Source organism: Pan troglodytes, chromosome 10 (assembly GCF_028858775.2).
Source record: "Pan troglodytes isolate AG18354 chromosome 10, NHGRI_mPanTro3-v2.0_pri, whole genome shotgun sequence".
In the NCBI taxonomy this organism is placed as follows: Eukaryota; Metazoa; Chordata; class Mammalia; order Primates; family Hominidae; genus Pan; species Pan troglodytes.
The window spans coordinates 130,512,961-130,532,454 of NC_072408.2; the positions used below are offsets into that span (position 1 = coordinate 130,512,961).

The following is a 19,494-nucleotide window of genomic DNA, read 5'->3' on the forward strand; positions in this document are numbered from 1 at the left end:
GGGAAGAAAGCATGGGAGGTGAAAGTTTCTCTTTCCTATTCATATGAATCCATTTTTATGGTATTAAACTCTGGTTGTGATGAGGGAGACAACATGAAGTTAAATATTGTCATGTCTCTGCAAACTAAATAGAACAGGACAAGGGATTTTCTTTGTTTTTATTAGACAATATTTACTGTGACTCCACAACCAGTGGCTTCCAGACCTTGATGGGCAAATCAGTTAGATGTTTTGCTAAAGCGGGTCAACTAGTCAGTGAACTTGCCGTTGCTGAAACCAGACCAGCAATGGGAGCAGGCTGCAGAAAGACCAATTTTAAGGGATGCTGATCTGTTTTGTATGATTAGGAGAGAGGCCATAAATCTGTTGGCTTTGCCCTTCTCCCTCAGGTGTCCCTGGCTGGGCAGTGTATGCAGAACGCCCCAGTGGCATTTCTTCACAATTTTGATGTTAAATGCATTACTAATTTGGAACTATACCAAGAACGAGATGGTATTATCAATGCGAAGATAAAGAATGTTGCCTTAGGAGGTATGTTACATTTCTTTGAAAAAAGAACACAGGCCCAAACATGAATATAAAGTATGATCTCATGAGAATATAAATCATTTCTACTGGTTCAACTTCAAATAATATTTGAACTGCCAATTATTTTCTTTGGAAAAAGTTTAGTTCCATAAGACAGCATATTGCATATTAATTATTTTGAAATTGAAGTAAAATTCAAATAACATAAAATTAGCCTTTTTGTTTGTTTCTCCATCACGCAGGTTGGAGTGCAGTGGCGCGATCTCGGCTCACTGTACCCTCTGCCTCCTAAGTTCAAGCGATTCTCCTGCCTCAGCTTCCCGAGTAGCTGGGACTACAGGTGCCTGCCACCATGCCTGGCTAATTTTTGTGTTTTTGGTAAAGATGGGGTTTCACCGTGTTGGCCAGGCTGGCCTTGAACTCCTGACCTCAGGTGATCCACTCTCCTAGGCCTCCCAAAGTGCTGGGATTACAGGTGTAAGCCATCGCGTCCCACCAGAATTAACCCTTTTAAAGTGTACAATTCATTGACATTAGTACCTTCCACACTGTTGTGCCACCATCACCTCTCTCTAGTTCCAGAACGTTTCATCGCCTCAGAAGGGCATCTGTACCCATTAGCAGTCACTCCCTACCCCTCTTCCCTCAGCCCCTGGCAGCCACCAATCTGCTTTCTGTCTCCGTGGATTGCTTATTCTGGGTGTTCCCTAGAAACAGAATCATACGCTATGTGGCCTTTTGTGTCTGGCTTCTTTCACTGAGCATGGTGTTCCATGGTTCATCTGTGTTGTAGCGTGTGGCAGCGCTTCATTCCTTTTTATGGCTGAATCATGGTCCGTTGCATGGACAGAGCACATTGTGTTTGTCCATTCATCAGTTGATGGACATGTGGGTTGTTTTCATCTCTGACTGTTGTGAATAGTGCTGCCATGAACACTCGTGTCCAAGTTTTTGTGTAGATGTGTGTTTTTATTTCTTTTGGATAGACACCTAGGAGTGGAACTGACAGGTCATGCTAATATGACTTCTTGAGGACCCACCAAATTGTTTTTTTTGTTTTTTTTGTTTTTTTTTGAGAGGGAGTCTTGCTCTGTCACCCAGGCTGGAGTGCAGTGACGTGATCTCGGCTCGCTGCAACCTCCACCTCCCTGGTTCAAGCGATTCCCCTGCCTCAGCCTCCCAAGTAGCTGAGATTACAGGCATGTGCCACCACACCTGGCTAATTTTTTTTTTTTTGAGACCAAGTCTCGCTCTTGTCCCCCAGGCTGGAGTGCGATGGCGCAATCTCGGCTCACGGCAACCTCCACCTCCTGGGTTCAAGCGATTCTCCTGCCTCAGCCTCCCGAATAGCTGGGATTACAGGCACCCACCACCACGCCCTGCTAATTTTTGTATTTTTAGTAGAGACGAAGTTTAGTAGAGATCTGATTTCACCATGTTGGCCAGGCAGATCTCGAACTCCTGACCTCAGGTGATCCGCCCACCTCGGCCTCCCAGAGTGCCGGGATTACAGGCATGAGCCACCGCGCCCGGCTAATTTTTTTGTATTTTTAGTAGAGAGGAGGTTTCACCATGTTGGCCAGACTGGTCTCAAACTCCTGACCTCAGGCAATCTGCCTGCCTCGGCCTCCCAAAGTGCTGGGATTATAGGCGTGAGCTCCTGCGCCCGGCCAATTGTTTTCTACAGCGTCTGCACCATTTTGTATTGCCACCAGCAGTGAACTGCATATTTGTTTTTATGTCACAGTGACCCTGGTTTTTGTTTGTTTGTGTGTTTGTTGTGGATTTTCTTCCTCAGTTATAATTAGATGCTAAGAGGATGGGGACTCCTATCTGATGGTTTTTGGGGAGTGGGGAGGGTTTTGTAGTCAGCACCCTGGGCAGTTGCAGTCACCATATTTACTTTGTAAGCTATACTTTGAGTAAGTGTGATCATGGTAGGCCATGTGTACGCCTGTGGAAGTTAATTTATGTTATCTCTTTAGGCATAGTTACACCAAAAGTGATCTATGAGGAAGCAACTGACCTAGACAAATTCATCACCAATACAGGTATTTAATGTTACACTTCGACGTCATTTCTTCAGAAACAGATATGTCATTTCTTACAAGTAATATATACCCTCAGAGCGTATATTTTTGTTAGTCATTTAAAAAGGCTCACAATAGTTAGAAAAATCTGCCAGGAGCATTTCATTTGTTCCTCGTTCTGTCCTGCTGGGCTTTAGAGTACTCTCTGTGACCTTGAGCCTGCTCCTCCACAGTCCTGGATTCTCTGAGATCCACCGACCCTTCTAGTTCCAGCTTCCATGAACCTTTTCTTAAATGTTTGATAGTTAAAGAATTCTTTTTTTTTTTTTTTTTTGAGGCGGAGTTTTGTTCTTATCACCCAGGCTGGTGTGCAATGGCATGATCTCGGCTCACTGCAACCTCCACCTCCTGAGTTCAAGCGATTCTCCTGCCTCAGCCCCCTGAGTAGCTGGGATTATAGTCACCCGCCACCACACCCAGCTAATTTTGTATTTTTAGTAGAGACGGGGTTTCTCCCTGTTGGTCAGGCTGGTCTCGAACTCCCGACCTCAGGTGATCCACTCGCCTTGGCCTCCCAAAGTGCTGGGATTATAGGTGTGAGCCACCATGCCCGACCAGTTAAAGAACTTTTTAGGGCACAGCATTTTCACTTTTTGCTTTCTTTCCTTTTTTTTTTTTTTTTTGATAATTAAACTTTCCAATTGTGATGCAGCCAAATAAGTTACGTAGAGTTTGGAAGATTTTTTTTTTTTTTTTTTTTGAGATGGATTCTTGCTCTGTCACCCAGGCTGGAGTGCAGTGGTGTAATCTTGGCTCACTATAACCTCCACTTCCTGGGTTCAAGCAGTTCTCCTGCCTCAGTCTCTCAAGTAGCTGGGATTACAGGTGTCCACCACCATATGCCTGGCTAATTTTTGTATTTTAGTAGAGATGGGGTTTCACCATGTTGGCCAGGCTGGTTTCGAACTCCTGACCTCAGGTGATCCACCTGCCTTGGCCTCCCAAAGTGCAGGGGTTACAGGCGTGAGCCACCGTGACTGGCTGGCTCAGTTTGGCTAATTTTACCAGAACTTTAATTTTTAATGAAGGATACTGTTTGTTTCTTTCTTTTCTTTTTTTTTTTAATTGGAGACAGAGTCTTGCTCTGTCGCCCAGGCTGGAGTGCAGTAGGGTGATCTCAGCTCACTGTACCCTCCATCTCCCAGGTTCAAGCAATTCTCATGCCTTAGCCTCCTGAGTAGCTGGGATTACAGGCACCTGCCACCAATCCCGGCTAATTTTTGTATTTTTTTGTATTTTTTTTTTTTTTTTTTGAGACAGTCTCACTCTGTCACCCAGGCTGGAGTGTAGTGACACAATCTCCACTCACTGCAACCTCTGCCTCCTGGGTTCAAGCGATTCTTCTGCCTCAGCCTCCCGAGTAGCTGGGATTACAGGTGCCTGCCCCCATGCCTGGCTAATTTTTTGTATTGTTAGTAGAGAGGGGGGTTTCACTGTGTTGGCCAGGCTGGTCTTGAACTCCTGACCTCGTGATCTGCCTGCCTCAGCCTCCCAAAGTGCTGGGATTACAGGCATGAGCCACCGCGCCCGGCCTAATTTTTGTATTTTTAGTAGAGACAGGGTTTCGCCATGCTGGCCAGGCTGGTCTCAAACTCTTGACCTCAGGTGATCTGCCCACCTCGGCCTCCCCAAGTGCTGGGTGTCTCTTTCTGATGTGTTGTACTTCTCAAATTTATTCATTAGCTCATCAAATGTTAGTGGAGTTCCTACGTTGTAGTAGGGAACTAGATAGCGGGCCCCTGCCCTGGCGGAACTGACCCTCTGGTCTTTCATCTCACAAACATTTTACCAAGTGCATGCTCCATGGCAAGCTATGAGCCAGGTGCTGGAGATATAGAAATGAAAGGAAGAGATCTCATTCTGGGTACCGTGATGGCATAGAGGAGGCAGTTAATGCTGACTTGGTGGGACCAGGGCAGGGTTCCTCAAGGAAGCGGTGACCGTGCCATGTTAGGGAGCTGGAGATAGGGAGGGCAGGGGCAGGGCACTTGGGGAAGGCCACGCAAGCAGAGAGAACCTCCCAGTAACAGAGTCAGGCTCAAAGAGGGTCTTTAATTTATGAACATATTCTTGTATTTGCAGAAACTCCTTTAAATAACGGATCAGCCCCCAGAATTGTGAATGTGGAAGAACATTATATTTTCAAATGGAATAATAATACCATCAGTGAAATAAATGTTAAAATTATTAGGGCAGAGATTAATGCCCACCAGAAAGGTAACTTTGATGAGGGTAGCAAGCATGCTTTCACTGAAAAGTATTTTTTTTTCTCTTTTCAAGATTCTTATAATTATAACCCATAAAACTAAGTTAGACTTGTTTCTTATGTGCATTTATGATTTAATTAACGAGAGTACACTTTGTATGACAAAATGCAATTTTAAGGTAAACACTATGGAGAATAATTTCTTTTCCTAGTGAAATGGTGCACATTATATTTTATTTTGTTTTATTTCTAGGGATAATGACACAGAGATTTGTAGTAAAATTTTTAAGCTATAATAGCGGTAATGAAGAAGAATTATCTGGAAATCCAGGTAAGATGAGTATATGCCAGTCATTGATCTTACAAACATACTTTAGTTCAACACTCCCAGCCATCAGGATGGTTATAAGTAACTCTCTCCAATTTTAGTTTCTGACTCTGACCTTTTTCCTTATTTTCTCTTTTTCTTTTTTTGAGACAGAGTCTTGCTCTGTTGCCCAGTCTGGAGTGCAGTGGTGCAATCTCGGCTCACTGCAACCTGCACCTCCTGGGTTCAAGAGATTTTCTTGCCTCAGCCTCCTGAGTAGCTGGGATTACAGGTGCACACCACCATGCCTGGCTTTTTTTTTTTTTTTTTTTAATCACACAACACAGGAAGCTTTATTCATCTGCTACTTCTCCAAAGAGAGGCTTGCAGGGTTGCTCACTTTAATATAATTTATATATTTTTAGTAGAGATAGGCTGTTGTTCACCGTGTTGGCCAGGCTGGTCTTGAACTCCTGACCTCAAGTGATCCCCTGGCCTTAGCCTCCCAAAGTGTTGTGATTACAGGCATGAGCCACTGCCCCAGCCTCTTTATTCTCTGTTGTGGCACTGTATTCTTTTTTTTTTTTTTTTTTTTTTTGAGATGGAGTTTCACTCTTGTCACCCAGGCTGGAGTGCAATGGCACGATTTGGGCTCACTGCAACCTCCACCTTCCAGGTTCAAGCAATTCTCCTGCCTCAGCCTCCCAAGTAGCTGGGATTACAGGTGCCCACCAACACCCTCAGCAAATTTTTGTACTTTTAGTAGAGACGGGGTTTTGCCATATTGGCCATACTGGTCTCGAACTCCTGACCTCAGGTGATCCACCCACCTTGGCCTCCCAAAGTGCTAGGATTACAGGCGTGAGCCACTACGCCTGGCCGACATGGTATTCTTTTTGTGATAACAATGTAATTTTTTTTTTTTACATAGTCTGTTGTACATAGTAACAAGTTGCTGTAAATGTGAAGCATTCTTTCTCTTTAGCTACTGTTTTTTTTGAGAGACACGAAGGTGCCATCTTTCTCTCAAGGGTATTTTCAAAAGCTTCGCCTATGTGTTTTCTTCCCTTGTGCATGACTCTTGTATTATTTGCAGAGTTAGGGCTTGCTATGCTGGAGGAAACAGGCTCACATTCCTTTGTTGTGTTTGTCTAGGTTACCAACTTGGCAAGCCTGTCCGAGCTCTAAATACCAACAGGATGAATAATGTCACCACTTTACATCTTTGGCAATTGGGTAATCCGGTTTGGTCATTATGATTAGCCCTTTGGCAAATTGGTGTTAGAAGTATTACCATATTTTGAATCTAATCAAGCAATCAATTATTTTAAAGCCCAGTTGGTTTATTTAGCAGAGAGGTACATGCTGCTGAATAACAGTGGTGATGGTTTTTCCTGCTTCTACAGCTTTTTAAAAAGGAATGCTAACATTGTTTGCACCTGAAGTGCTGGTTGCTAGTAGAAGAGATTGAAATAAGAGATTGGCTTGAGAGTCCCATGTTATTGTTGCCTGTAGCCCAGGATAGTGCTAATTGGAGACATGAAAATAACTTCATTCTGAACTGCAGGAAATCTGTGCTTCAGTGGTAATTACGCACATCTGCCAGAGGCAGTGTCACTTCTGAAGAAACCACCGCTCAGGATCTGAGAAGTCTGATAAAGGCACCTTTGTTCAGCTTTGAAAGGATTAGACTAACAGTGATCTCAGTTTTTGAAAACTGGCAACTTTATTTCTACTTACTGTTTTCTGTTTTTCACGGAAAACTGAAGTTAATCTTTACTTTTGTTTAGCAAAAAGTAGCAAGAGGACAATCTTTTTCTTTTATAGCTGGAAGGGGTCTGTGTACATCAGCAACTTTCAAACCCATTTTATTTGGAGAAAATGTACTCTCTGGATGCCTGTTAGAAGTCAGGATTAATGAAAATTGTACTCAGCTCAGGTGAGTGTTTCATTGGTGAATATATCGGCAATGTGAATGGTTTGCCTAGAATTAATTCACTACATGAATATCAAAGACAGCATGAATATGAAAAATTAGAGTCAATTAAAATGTGTAAAAGTGATAATAAATACAGACATGTAATACAATTTAGAGTTGATTCAAACATCAATATGAGGGAAAATAAACTTTTTCTTGGGACTAAAGCCAGTTCATCCACCTTTAAGCAAATTTCATCCACATTTAAACAAATGTCTCTGCCAAAGTTTGTTCAGCTCATTGGAACCTTTTTTGTTGTTGTTGTGTGGTTTTTTTTGTTGAGATGAAGTCTCACTTTGTCACCTAGGCTGGAGTGCAGTGGTGCGATCTCAGCTCATTGCAGCTTCTGCCTCTCCAGTTCAAGCAATTATCCTGCCTTAGCCTCCCTAGCAGCTGGGATTACAGGCATGCACCACCACGCCTGGCTGATTTTTTTTTGTATTTTTAGTAGTGATGGGGTTTCACAATGTTGGTCTCAAACTCCTAACCTCAAGTGACCTTGCCCACCTTGGCCTCCCAAAGTGCTGGGATTATAGGCGTAAGCCACCGCGCCTGGCCTCATTGGAACCTTATACTCCTAGAGCTATGAAAAAGGCCAGAGCAAAGTGTAACTGGGGTGATTAACTTTTTTTTTTTTTTTTTTTTGAGACAGGGTCTCACTGTGTTTCCCAGGCTGGGGTGCAGTGGTGCAATCATGGCTTACTGCAGCCCCAGCCTCCCCAGGCTCAGGTGGTCTTCCACCTGCCTTGGCCTCCTAAAGTGCTGAGATTACAGGCATGAGTCACTCTGCTGGCCTATGTTCTGTTTTTGTTTTTGTTTTCTTTTTGAGACAGAGTTTCACTCTTGTTGCCCAGGCTGGAGTGCAATGGCATAATCTCGGCTCACTGCAGCCTCCGCCTCCCAGGTTCAAGTGATTCTCCTGCCTCAGCCTCCTGAGTAGCTGGGATTACAGGCATGTGCCACCTCACCCGGCTAATTTTGTATTTTTAGTAGAGATGGGGTTTCTCCATGTTGGTCAGGCTGGTCTCGAACTCCTGACCTCAGGTGATCTGCCCTCCTCAGCCTCCTAAAGTGCTGGGATTACAGCTGTGAGCCACTGTGCCCAGCCTTGTTTTTTGTTTTTTTTGTTTTTGTTTTTTTTTGACAGTAGCCATCCTAATAGATACTAAGTGGTATCTCATTGTGGTTTTGATTGCATGCGTTCTTTTTGGCTTATTTGTTTTTTGAGACAAGGTCTCACTCCATCACCCAGACTGGAGCGCAGTGGTGTGATCACGGCTCGTTGCAGCCTGACCCTCTCGAGCTCAGGTGATCCTCCCACTTCACCCTCCCGAGTATCTTGGAGTACAGGTGTGTGCCTCGCTGATTTTTCATATTTTTTGTAGAGATGGGGTTTCACCGTGTTGCTCAGGCTGCTCTCAAACTGCTGGGCTCAAACGATCCTCCTGCCTTGGCCTCCCAAAGTGCTGGGGTTACAAGCATGAACCATTATGCCCGGCATGCATGCATTCTTACACACGTTTTATCTGTTACATATCCCAAGATGTGTAGTTCTTTGGGAAGCAGGAAGAAATGGGGGTAACATTGAGAAGTTAAGGAAAACTGGTATAAATTATTGGCAGCAGCTCCTGATTATAGGTTTTGAGGCCTGAGTCCATGGGCAGAGTCCCTCTCCTGCAGTTCATGAGATTTGTACCCTCCAGTGACAGTACTGGGAAGGAGGGAATGCTACGTTCCAACTCTTAGTCTTCACTTAATTTTATGACTCAAAATTCCAGCTAGATATTTAGGTTACTTTTACTGTTGGATCACTCTGGCCCACGAATGTATCCTGCTAAGTTGATGTGTGCTCTAACTACCTCCTAAGTTTGGTGACAGTCAGCAGAGTTTGTGAACCGTGTGATTCCCAACTTAAGTTACTAACATTTTTTTTTTTTTGAGACAGGATCTTGCTCTGTCACCCAGGCTGGAGTGCAGTGGTACGATCTCAGCTCACTGTAGCCTTAACCCCACCAGGCTTATGCGCTCCTTCCACCTCAGCCTCCCGAGTAGTTGGAACTATAGGTGCATGCCACCATGCCTGGCTAATTTTTGTATTTTTTGTAGAGGCAGGGTTTTGCCCTGTTGCCCAGGCTGGTCTTGAACTCCTGAGCTCAAGCAATCCTCCCACCTCAGCCTCCCAAAGGGTTGGGATTACAGGTGTGAGCCACTGCACCCGGCTAAGTTACTAACATTTTAAGTCTAAAGTAAAAGATTGCTTCTGTATGTTCTCCCCTAGGTGTGTAGGTCCATCCTGGGAAGGCCATCAGACACACCTAGTCCATGGGTGACACCCAGCCAGTTTTTAATGCCAGTTCCTCTGGCAGTTTTTAATTTAGGCACTCGGAAGTGAAACCCGGACATTCACTGGAAATGACTTTAGGACAAGACCTGCTGGCCATGAGCTGAGAAATGTCTTACTCTCTTGCAGGGAGAATGCTGTTGAAAGACTTGATTCATTAATACAAGCGACTCACGTTGCAATGAGAGGCAACTCCAATTACGCTGATCTTAGTGATGGCTGGCTCGAAATAATACGTAAGTCAAACCCGGGTACAATAAAGCCTGTAACTTGGTTGCTGTGACTACCAACTGTAGTCGCAGCATTAGAGCCCAACCCAGTAGGTCATCTTCCTGAAGCTTGACTGCGGCTTAACTGGACGTTTGCCCAGAGGTTAGATCTCCAGGCAGGAAACTTGGCATGTCTTTTTCTTCTTATTCACAATGACTTTTTTGATTTTCTGTTTTTGTTTTTTTGAGACAGGGTTTCATTCTGTCACCCAGGCTGGAGTGCAGTGGTGCAATCACAGCTCATTGCCGCCTCATCCTCCCAGGCTCAAGGGATCCTCCCGCCTCAGCCTTCCAAGTAGCTGGCACCACAGGTGTGCGCCACCACATCTGGCTAATTTTTTGTATTATTTGTAGAAATGGGTTTTGCCATGTTGCCCAGGCTGGTCATTAACTCCTGGGCTTAAGTGATCTGCCCACCCCAACCTCTTAAAGTGTTGGGATTACAGGCATGAGCCACTGCGCCTGGCCAACAACAGTCTTTGTGAAAGAAAGTCTAGGCTGGGAGCAGTGGCTCACGCTTATAATCCCAGCACTTTGGGAGGTCAATGCAAGAGGATTGCTTGAGGCCAGGAGTTTTTTTGTTTGTTTGTTTGGTTTTTTTTGAGACGGAGTCTTGCTCTTGTCACCCATGCTGGAGTGCAATGGCACAATCTCAGCTCACTGCAACCTCTGCCTCCTGGGTTCAGGTGATTCTCCTGCCTTAGCCTCCCGAGTAGCTGGGATTACAGGCGCCCACCACCACCTGGCTAATTTTTGTATTTTTTAAATAGAGACGGGGTTTCACCATGTTGGCCAGGCTGGTCTCGAACTCCTGACCTCGTGATCCACCTGCCTCGGCCTCCCAAAGTGCTGGGATTATAGGCGTTAGCCACCATGCCAGGCCGAGGCCAGGAGTTTAAGACCAGCCTGGGCAACATAGTGAGACCTTGACTCTATGAAAAATTTAAAAAATTAGTCGAATGTGGTGGCATGTCCCTGCAGTCCCAGCTACTTGGGATGCTGAGGAAAGAGGATCGCTGGAGCCTAGGAGTTTGAGGCTACAGTGAGCTCTGATTACACCATCACACTCCAACCTGGAAGACAGAGCAAGATCCTGACTCTAAAAATAAAACAAAATAAAATAAAATACATTAAAACAAAGTCCAAGCAAGGTTTGAAGATTGTTAGTGCACTTCAGTTTGCATTGCTGTTTTTGATTGCCAGGAATACAGGCATTTGAGAATTGACTTTGTAATTTATAAAGGTAATTTTGTTAACTTAAAAGAAAATAAAGTGATTGAAAATATTGTGATAGAAGCCAGACACAAAAGACCACATATTGTATGACTCAATTTATATGCAATGTCCAGAATGGGCAATGTATAGAGACAGCAGATTAGTGGATGCCGGAGGTGGAGGAGTTGGGAGGAAATGGGGAGAGACTGCTGTGGGTAAAGGATTTCTTCGCAGAGTGATAAAATGTTCTAAAATAGAATCTGCTGATTGTTACACAGCTTTGTGACTATACCAGAAACCATCGAATTGCACACTTTAAGTGGGTGGATTGTATAGTATGTGAATTATATCTCAATAAAGCTGTCAGGAAAGAAAGTAATTAAGGTGCAACAGATCGGCCAGGCGCAGTGGCTCACGCCTGTAATCCCAGCACTTTGGGAGGCCGAGGCGGGTGGATCACGAGGTCAGGAGATCGAGAGCATCCTGCCTAACACAGGTGAAACCCCGTCTCTACTAAAAATAAAAAAAAAAAATTAGCCGGGCGTGGTGGTGGGCGCCTGTAGTCCCAGCTACTCGGGAGGCTGAGGCAGGAGAAGGTAGGAACCCGGGAGGCGGAGCTTGCTGTGAGCCGAGATCGCGCCACTGCACTCCAGCCTGGGCGACAGAGCGAGACTCCGTCTCACAAAAAAAAAAAAAAAGGTGCAACAGATCTAATAATAGCAGGGATCATGGGGGCCAGATAGAAAGACTTGACAGCCCAGTGCCTTTGGCCAAAGGTATTTGCAGTGTTGAATTGGCAAGTAGCTCGTACACAAAGGGAAGAAGATACACCACATGTACATGGAATAAAGGTAAACCAGACTTTAAAGCTTCTTCACCAGGCCTGATTTCACCTCTGAATCCAAAATGTCCTTTGAATCATGGAGATCCAGCTCATCGGTTTATGTTGGAGAGGCCTAAGGTCACAGTGAGTTTTGGCAGAGCTAGAATGAAAACCTGGGGTTCCAACCTCTTTCCTCTGTTCCCTGGTAGCAAGTTAGGTAACTTCCTGGTTTCTTGGGGAGCCTTGAGTCTGTAAATACTTTGAATGGAAAGCTTTTTTTATTGAGCTAATTAATGGAATTGCCTTTTGGGACCAGAAAGAGCCCAATGAGTGTGCGCATCTGCTTTGCCCCTGCCCAGCTCTCCCTGCAGATGCTGCTCTGCCCCTCTCCTCTGCCTGGTGCGTAGGGATCAGCCGTCTGGATCCTGCCCCTACCCTTTCCATCTCCTCTGAGGTCAGCTAGGCTCAGTAGGCTGGAATTCACACAACGGCCCATACAGACACACACCTGTGTTGTGCCCACTCCTTGTGATTGGGGTCATGGTGATGAGGACCCTCCCTTCCCCCTCTGTGGTCATGGATAATGTGATATGTCTGTGAGCTTGAGGTGCCCCAGACCACTCTCTGACTTGGGGAGGGAGTCCTGTTGGACCCCCACCCCCACGGGGCACTCAGGCTGCTGTTTGCTCATCTAGCTGGTGCTCAAGGCACTGGGCCCAGACCTAGATCCTCATTTGCAAATGGAACCCAGAGGTCGAGCTTGTCAAGCCCTGGGCTCTGCCACCCAGGCCAGCTAGATAGGCTGTGGAATGACCCTGAGGGCTGGAGAAAAGTCAGCAGTTGGGAAATAAACCGTAGGGAAAATGTCCAGACGGAGAACCCAGGTTGATGAGGTACGAAATCAGTGTGGTGATGACATTTTGTTGCCTTCAAGGTGGAAGGGGTTAGCTTTTATTTCATGTCTGAGCCAAAAAGCAACCTTGATCCTGGTTAATAAGCAGAAGAGAAGTGGTGTTGACACATGTATAAGGAAATTAGACATAAAACAGTGTTACTGACCTTCGGAATCCCTGAAGGAGCAAAGAACCCCCTTCAGAGGAGCCATAGAACCTACCCTACTTCCTCTCATTGACCTTGCTGGGTTTTCTCCAAGATGAATGCAAATTCATTTCTCATTCAATTTCATTCTCTTCCAATTGTATTAATACTACGGTAACACATTAGGAAATTACTTACCTATCTAATACATACTAAGTAAAGTCGTTAGTGTGGATTTTGTTTTATTATTATTATTTTTTCAATTATTATCATTATTTTTTTTTGAGATGGAGTCTCACTTTGTCGCTGGAGTGCAGTGGCACGATCTCGGCTCACTGCAACCTCCACCTCCCAGGTTTCAAGTGATTCTCCTGCCTCAGCCTCCCAAGTAGCTGGGATTACAGGCGTGTGCCACCATGCCTGGCTGATTTTTGTATTTTTAGTAGAGACAGGGTTTCACCATGTTGGCCAGGCTGGTCTCGAACTCCTGACCTCAGGTCATCCACCCACCTCAGCCTCCCAAAGTGTTGGGATTACAGGCGTGAGCCACCGCGCCCGACTGATTTTTATTTTTATTTTTTGAGATGAGGTTCTCACTTTTGTCCAGGCTGGAATGTAGTGGTGCCATGCCATCATGGCCTACTGCAGCCTTGACTTCCCAGGCTGAAGCAATCCTCTCACCTCAGCCTTCTGGGTAGCTGGTGTGTGCTACAGGTGTGTGCCACCATGACTGGCTATTTTATTTTTCTCGAGAAGACAGGGTTTTGCTATGTTGCCCAGGCTGGTCTCAAACTCCTGGGCTCAAGCAGTGCTTCTACCTCGACCTCCCAAAGTGCTAGGATTATAGGCATGAGCCACTGTGCCTGCCCTAAAGTTGTTAGTATGGATTTTAAATGTCTTACACAGCTTTTACTAGAACTGTGACTGCATGGAATAACGATGGCATTTCACTGCAATTATATATGTTTCTGTTAAAAGGCTGGGTAGATTTCAGTGGGAGCTTGGAAACTGAATCATGATTTATGGCTTTAATATGTGGGTCAGGGCTTTTAAGTTCCAGTGACTGGCTAACATACAAGGAAACTTTTTTTTTTTTTTTTTTTTTTTGAGACAGTGTCTCCCTCTGTCGCCAGGCTGCAGTGCAGTGGCATGATCTCAGCTCACGGCAAGCTCCGCCTCCCAGGTTCACGCCATTCTCCTGCCTCAGCCTCCCAAGTAACTGGGACTACAGGCGAGCACCACCACGCCCAGCTAATTTTTGTACTTTTAGTAGAGATGGGGTTTCACCATGTTGGCCAGAATGGTCTCGATCTCTTGACCTCGTGTTCTGCCTGCCTCGGCCTCCCAAAGTGCTGGGATTACAGTGTGAGCCACTGCGCCCGGCCCATACAAGGAAACGTTTTAAACACAATTTTTATTAGTGCCATCCTATGCCTTGTAGACTTTAAGGGATAACACAGTTACGGAGTGACAAGTAACTAGAGCCTGTAAGAGACTAAAGCCTCATTAATGTGATGCCTGCCTGATATTATTCCCCATTTTGGTTATTACGACATTGTAGGAAAACTTATCAAATTATTCTTTGAAAAGTGTATAACTTAACATTTCTATAGGTGTAGATGCCCCTGATCCAGGTGCAGACCCGCTGGCTAGCAGTGTGAACGGCATGTGCCTGGATATTCCTGCTCACCTGAGCATCCGCATCCTCATCTCGGATGCTGGCGCGGTGGAAGGGATTACTCAGCAGGAGATACTTGGCGTAGAGACAAGGTATGATCACATCTTGGATCACCGTAGTTTAGAGAGAGTCAGGAAAGTTGAGAGCGTTCCAAACAATAGGGAAATGTTTATTTAGAAACTGATTGTTTATTTACAACTTGCAATTATTAGCAAGATGTTTATATGCACATATGGAATATGTATGAACTGTGTATAATGGAGACTTATTTTCACAAGTATTTATAAAGCCATATGTAAGTCTGCAAGTTATTTTAGGGAGTACAAAGATGAATAAAGGGCCCCTTAGTGCTAAGTATATTTTGAAATCCATGAATGTAACTGATAATCTGATCAGAGAATATTGTCTGTGGTTAGAGACTTTGGCAGCAGATAGGTTCAAATCATGGCTGTCCTACTTAGGAGCTGTGTGGCACTGGCCAATTACTTAACCTTTCTGAGCTGTAGTTTCCTCCTCTGTAATATGGTGATAATATCTTTATGTATCAAGCCTCCATCAGTTTTTTTTTTTTTTTTTTTTTTTGAGACAGAGTCTTGCTCCATCTCCAGGCTGGAGTGCAGTGGCAATATCTTGGCTCACTGCAACCTCCAGCTCTCTAGTTCAAGCGATTCTCCTGCTTCAGCCTCCCGAGTAGCTGGGATTATAGGCACGTGCCACCACGTCCAGCTAATTTTTGTATTTTTAGTAAAGACAGGGTTTCACCCTGTTGGCCAGGATGGTCTCAATCTCCTGACCTCGTGATCCGCCCGCCTCGGCCTCCCAAAGTGCTGGGATTACAGGCATGAGCCACCGCGCCCAGCCTGCCTCCATCGGTTTTAAGTGACAGGCACCCAGTTCATACTGACTTAAGCAAAGAGGGGAGTTTATTGGTTCAAGTTCAGAGTAATCCACATACAGCTAGTTCATGGTTCATGGTTCTAGTGTGGTCAGGGATCTTTTTGTTTTCGTATCTCAGCTCCTCTTCCTTTGGGTTGGCTTCATTCTCAGGGAGGTTCTCCTCAAGAGATGGCAAAGATCAGCACCAGCAATCCAGGCTTATGTCACTGCAGCAAGTCCAGTGGGGAGAAAGCCTCTTTCCTCCTCTTTCTTTTCTTTCTTTCTTTCTTTTTTTTTTTTTGAGACGGAGTTTTGCTCTTGTTGCCCAGGCTGGAGTGCAGTGGTGCCATCTTGGCTCACTGCAACCTCCACCTCCCAGGTTCAAGCGATTCTCCTGCCTCAGCCTCCTAAGTAGCTGAGGTTACAAGCATGTGGCACCTCGCCTGGCTAATTTTGTATTTTTAGTAGAGATGGGGTTTCTCCATGTTGGTCAGGCTGGTCTTGAACTCCCAACCTGAGGTGATCTGCCTGCCTCAGCCTCCCAAAGTGCTGGGATTACAGGCATGAGTCACTGTGCCCGGCCCCTCCTCTTTCTCAAAATAGATCTGGGCAGACTTTTATTGGTTCAGTTTGGGTCATGTGCTCCTTTCTGAACCAATCCCTATGACTGGGGCAATGGACAGCTCTTATTGGCTAGGCTCAGGTGATGGGTGCACCTCTGGATTAGGGCCAATTCCTTCTGCTCCACTGAACTGGGAATGGAGAGTGGTGGCTCTGCAAGGGAAAATGGGAGTGCAGTTACCACCTCCGCAGTACTCTTCTGAGGATAACATGAGATGGTGTGTTGCAAGCAAGTTATCTCTGTGCCTCGAAAGTGGAAAGCCCTCAATAAGTGGCTAGCTGCTGCTTTTATTATTATATTGTTTGAGAAAAACAGGTGATGAACAAAGGTACCTTTGATAGCACCTGTATACAATGCACTGGCTGGAGAGGAGTGAGACTGACAACAAGACTGGCAGATGTTGCTGGGCGACAGGCCCATGAGGGGTTATTAGGAGTTTCTCTTCTCTTTGGATCTGTCTGTGGAAATGGTCAAAGACCATGGACAAATACTGAGAAAAAACAGCCCAGGTAGAATGCGAAACTTCTTAGGAGAACCTCAGGTTATATTGTGATTGCATCCGTTACCTGCTGTTCTTGGTGGAATAGAACTGAATGGTGGCTATGTGACCATGTGATCTTTCCCTCCTAGGTTCTCCTCAGTGAACTGGCAGTACCAGTGTGGGCTTACCTGTGAGCACAAGGCCGACCTTCTCCCTATCAGTGCATCCGTCCAGTTTATTAAAATTCCTGCACAGTTACCCCACCCCCTGACAAGGTACTCCAGTTGCTCACCTAGTTGACATTAGGAAGCAGAAAAATATATATTTGAAAATTGGAAGTTTATTCCTTTAATCAAGTTCTGATACTTCTCACTTGTAGTTTTTGTAACCCTCTAAAATGTTTTCTAGATTCCAGATCAATTATACAGAGTATGACTGCAACAGAAATGAGGTGTGTTGGCCGCAGCTTCTATATCCATGGACTCAGTATTATCAAGGTAGGGTGAAACAGATTTCTATGACCAATTATGTTATGTCAATTTAAAAAAAATTTTAAATGATGTCTAAATGTTACAGAAAGCATAAAACATAGAGAAACTTAAAAAAAAGTACAGATAATATTGCCACTTGGAAGTGATCACCATTACTGTTTTGGCTTAGTTTATTTCTACCTACACTGTTTTTTTTTTTAGAGAGTCTTGCTCTGACACCCTGGCTGGAGTGCAGTGGCACAATCTCAGCTCACTGCAACCATGGCCTCCTGGGTTCAGACAACTCTCGTGCCTCAGCCTTTGGAGTAGCTGGGATTACAGCACCAATATGCCTGGCTATTTTTGTATTTTTAGTAGAGACGGGGTTTCACTGTGCTGGCCAGGCTGGTCTCGAACTGGCCTCAAGTGATCCGCCCTCCTTGGCCTCCCAAAGTGTTAGGATTACAGGAGTGAGCCACCACGCCCAGCCTATACCTACACTGTTATCAAAAGAGTTAAGAAATACTGCTGTTTAATTTTGTCCATTGTTTTTCAGGGGAGCTGCATTCTCAGTGTGTTGCTAAGGGCTTACTGTTGCTGTTGTTCCTCACATTGGCCTTGTTCCTCAGCAACCCCTGGACCAGAATATGCAAAGCCCATAGTTAGACAACCACCTGGCTTTTATTTTTTTGAGATGGAGTTTTGCTCTTGTTGCCCAGGCTGAAGTGATCTCGGCTCACCACAACCTCCTCCTCTTGGGTTCAAGCGATTCTCCTGCCTCAGCCTCCGGAGAACTGGGATTACAGGCATGCACCACCACGCCCGGCTAATTTTGTATTTTTAGTAGAGACAGGGTTCCACCGTATTGGCCAGGCTGCTCTCGAACTCCTGACCTCATGATCCACCCATCTTGGCCTCCCAAAGTGCTGAGATTACAGGCATGAGCCACCGCACCCGGCCTTTTTTTTTTTTTTTTTTTTTTTTTGAGGCGGGGTCTCACTCTGTCACCCAGGCTGGAGTGCAGTATACAGTCTCGGCTCACTGCACTCTCTGCCTCCCAAGCAATCCTCCCACCTCAGCCTCTAGTGTAGCTGGGACCACAGATGCTCCACCATGCCTGGCTGTATTTTTGGTAAAGACGGGGTTTCGCCTTGTTGCCCAGGGTGGTCTGTAACTCCTGAGCTCAGATGATCTGCTCACCTCGGCCTCCCAAAGTGCTGGGATCACAGACGTGAGCCACTGCGTCCGGTCCATCTGACTTCTCAAAGACTTTAGACCTTGACTTCAGTGATTTGTTGTAGTCTTGTATGCTTCTCTATAAAATTTTAATAACTGAAATGTCTTATTTTTGTAGAAAATTTTTATTAAGTGCTCTGTGACTTTAATTCATATATGTAGCTATCCAATGCAGAATGAATATTCTCATCGCTGGCCTGGACTGAGTAAAATGCATGAGAAGAACTCAAAAATGTTAGAAATTTTAGCTTATCACAAATTAGTTAAAGTCATAGGAGTTTTATTTATACCAGAGAGAATCAGTCTTTTCTTTAGTTTTTAATACATTCGTGTTGATTGATGTTTCCCATATTCCGTAGAAAGGATTAAGAAATCCTTAAAAATGCATGTAATACAAAAACACAAAATCATTGATGGGGAAAGATATGGGGGCTGCGGGAGGAAAATAATAAGAGAAAAGTAAAACAAAACCAGGGGCACATGTAAGCCCTAAAATATATGCCAAAGGTTGCAGTGAGCAGAAGCAGACCCCTAATTCACTATTTATTTATTTATTTATTTTTTAGAGACAGGCTCTCCCTCTGCTGCCCAGGCTGGAGTGCAGTGGCACGATCATAGCTCACTGTAAACTCAGACACCTGGGATCAAGCGATTCTCCCCCAAGTAGCTGGGACTACAGGTGGCACACAGCCACCACGCCTGGCTATTTTTTTTTTTTTTTTAGTAGATGGGGGTCTGGCTATGTTGCCCAGCCTGGTCTCAAACTCCTGGCTTTAGCGATCCTACCACCTAAGCCTCCCAAAGTGCTGGGATTACCAGCAGGAGCCACCATGCCCAACCAAGACCCCAGTTTACAAAAACCCAAGTATGATTAGCTATAGGAATTATGAAATCTATTCATTAATACAGGAATTATGAAATCTATTCATTAAAAATTAACTGGTTATCAATGAAGGACAGTTTTTCCTAGCTGAGTCTTGACAAATTTCTCCCATGGGCCGTCACATGGGAACAGTCAACCCCACTCAGTGGGGAGAATGGATTTTTGTTTTTTTTTTTGAGACTCAGTCTTACTCTGTTACCCAGGCTGGAGAGCTGGAGAGCAGTGGCACAATTATGGCTCACTGCAGCCTCGACCTCCTGAGCTCAAGTGATCCTCCCACCTTAGCCTCCCAAGTAGCTGGGACCACAGGCTTGTACCTGGCTAGTTTTTGTATTTTTTGTTTTTTTGTAGAGAAGGGGGTCTCCCTATGTTACCCAGGCTGGTCTCGAACTCTTAGGCTCAAGTGATCTACCTGCCTTAGCCTCCCAAAGTGCTGGGATTATAGGTATGAGC

At 45.0% G+C, this 19,494-nt stretch overlaps 1 protein-coding gene across 7 annotated transcripts in view; it reads left to right on the forward strand.

Moving 5' to 3' along the window:
• The window catches only part of TCTN2 (tectonic family member 2), a 39,925-nt gene that overhangs the window by 19,183 nt on the left and 1,248 nt on the right, over nt 1-19,494 (forward strand). For 4 of the 7 annotated variants that reach the window (XM_063785277.1, XM_054663814.2, XM_054663815.1 and 1 more), the window contains 10 exons: nt 390-531; nt 2,514-2,579; nt 4,701-4,835; nt 5,078-5,155; nt 6,287-6,367; nt 6,959-7,070; nt 9,580-9,686; nt 14,409-14,565; nt 16,602-16,727; nt 16,861-16,949. In XM_063785277.1, coding sequence (XP_063641347.1) covers nt 390-531; nt 2,514-2,579; nt 4,701-4,835; nt 5,078-5,155; nt 6,287-6,367; nt 6,959-7,070; nt 9,580-9,686; nt 14,409-14,565; nt 16,602-16,727; nt 16,861-16,949 — 1,093 coding nt within the window. Of the gene's footprint in view, nt 1-389; nt 532-2,513; nt 2,580-4,700; nt 4,836-5,077; nt 5,156-6,286; nt 6,368-6,958; nt 7,071-9,579; nt 9,687-9,912; nt 10,820-14,408; nt 14,566-16,601; nt 16,728-16,860; nt 16,950-17,478; nt 18,261-19,494 lie in introns of those variants that run through there. The other 3 variants (XM_016924563.4, XM_016924564.4, XM_054663817.2) reach the window with 2 other exon arrangements.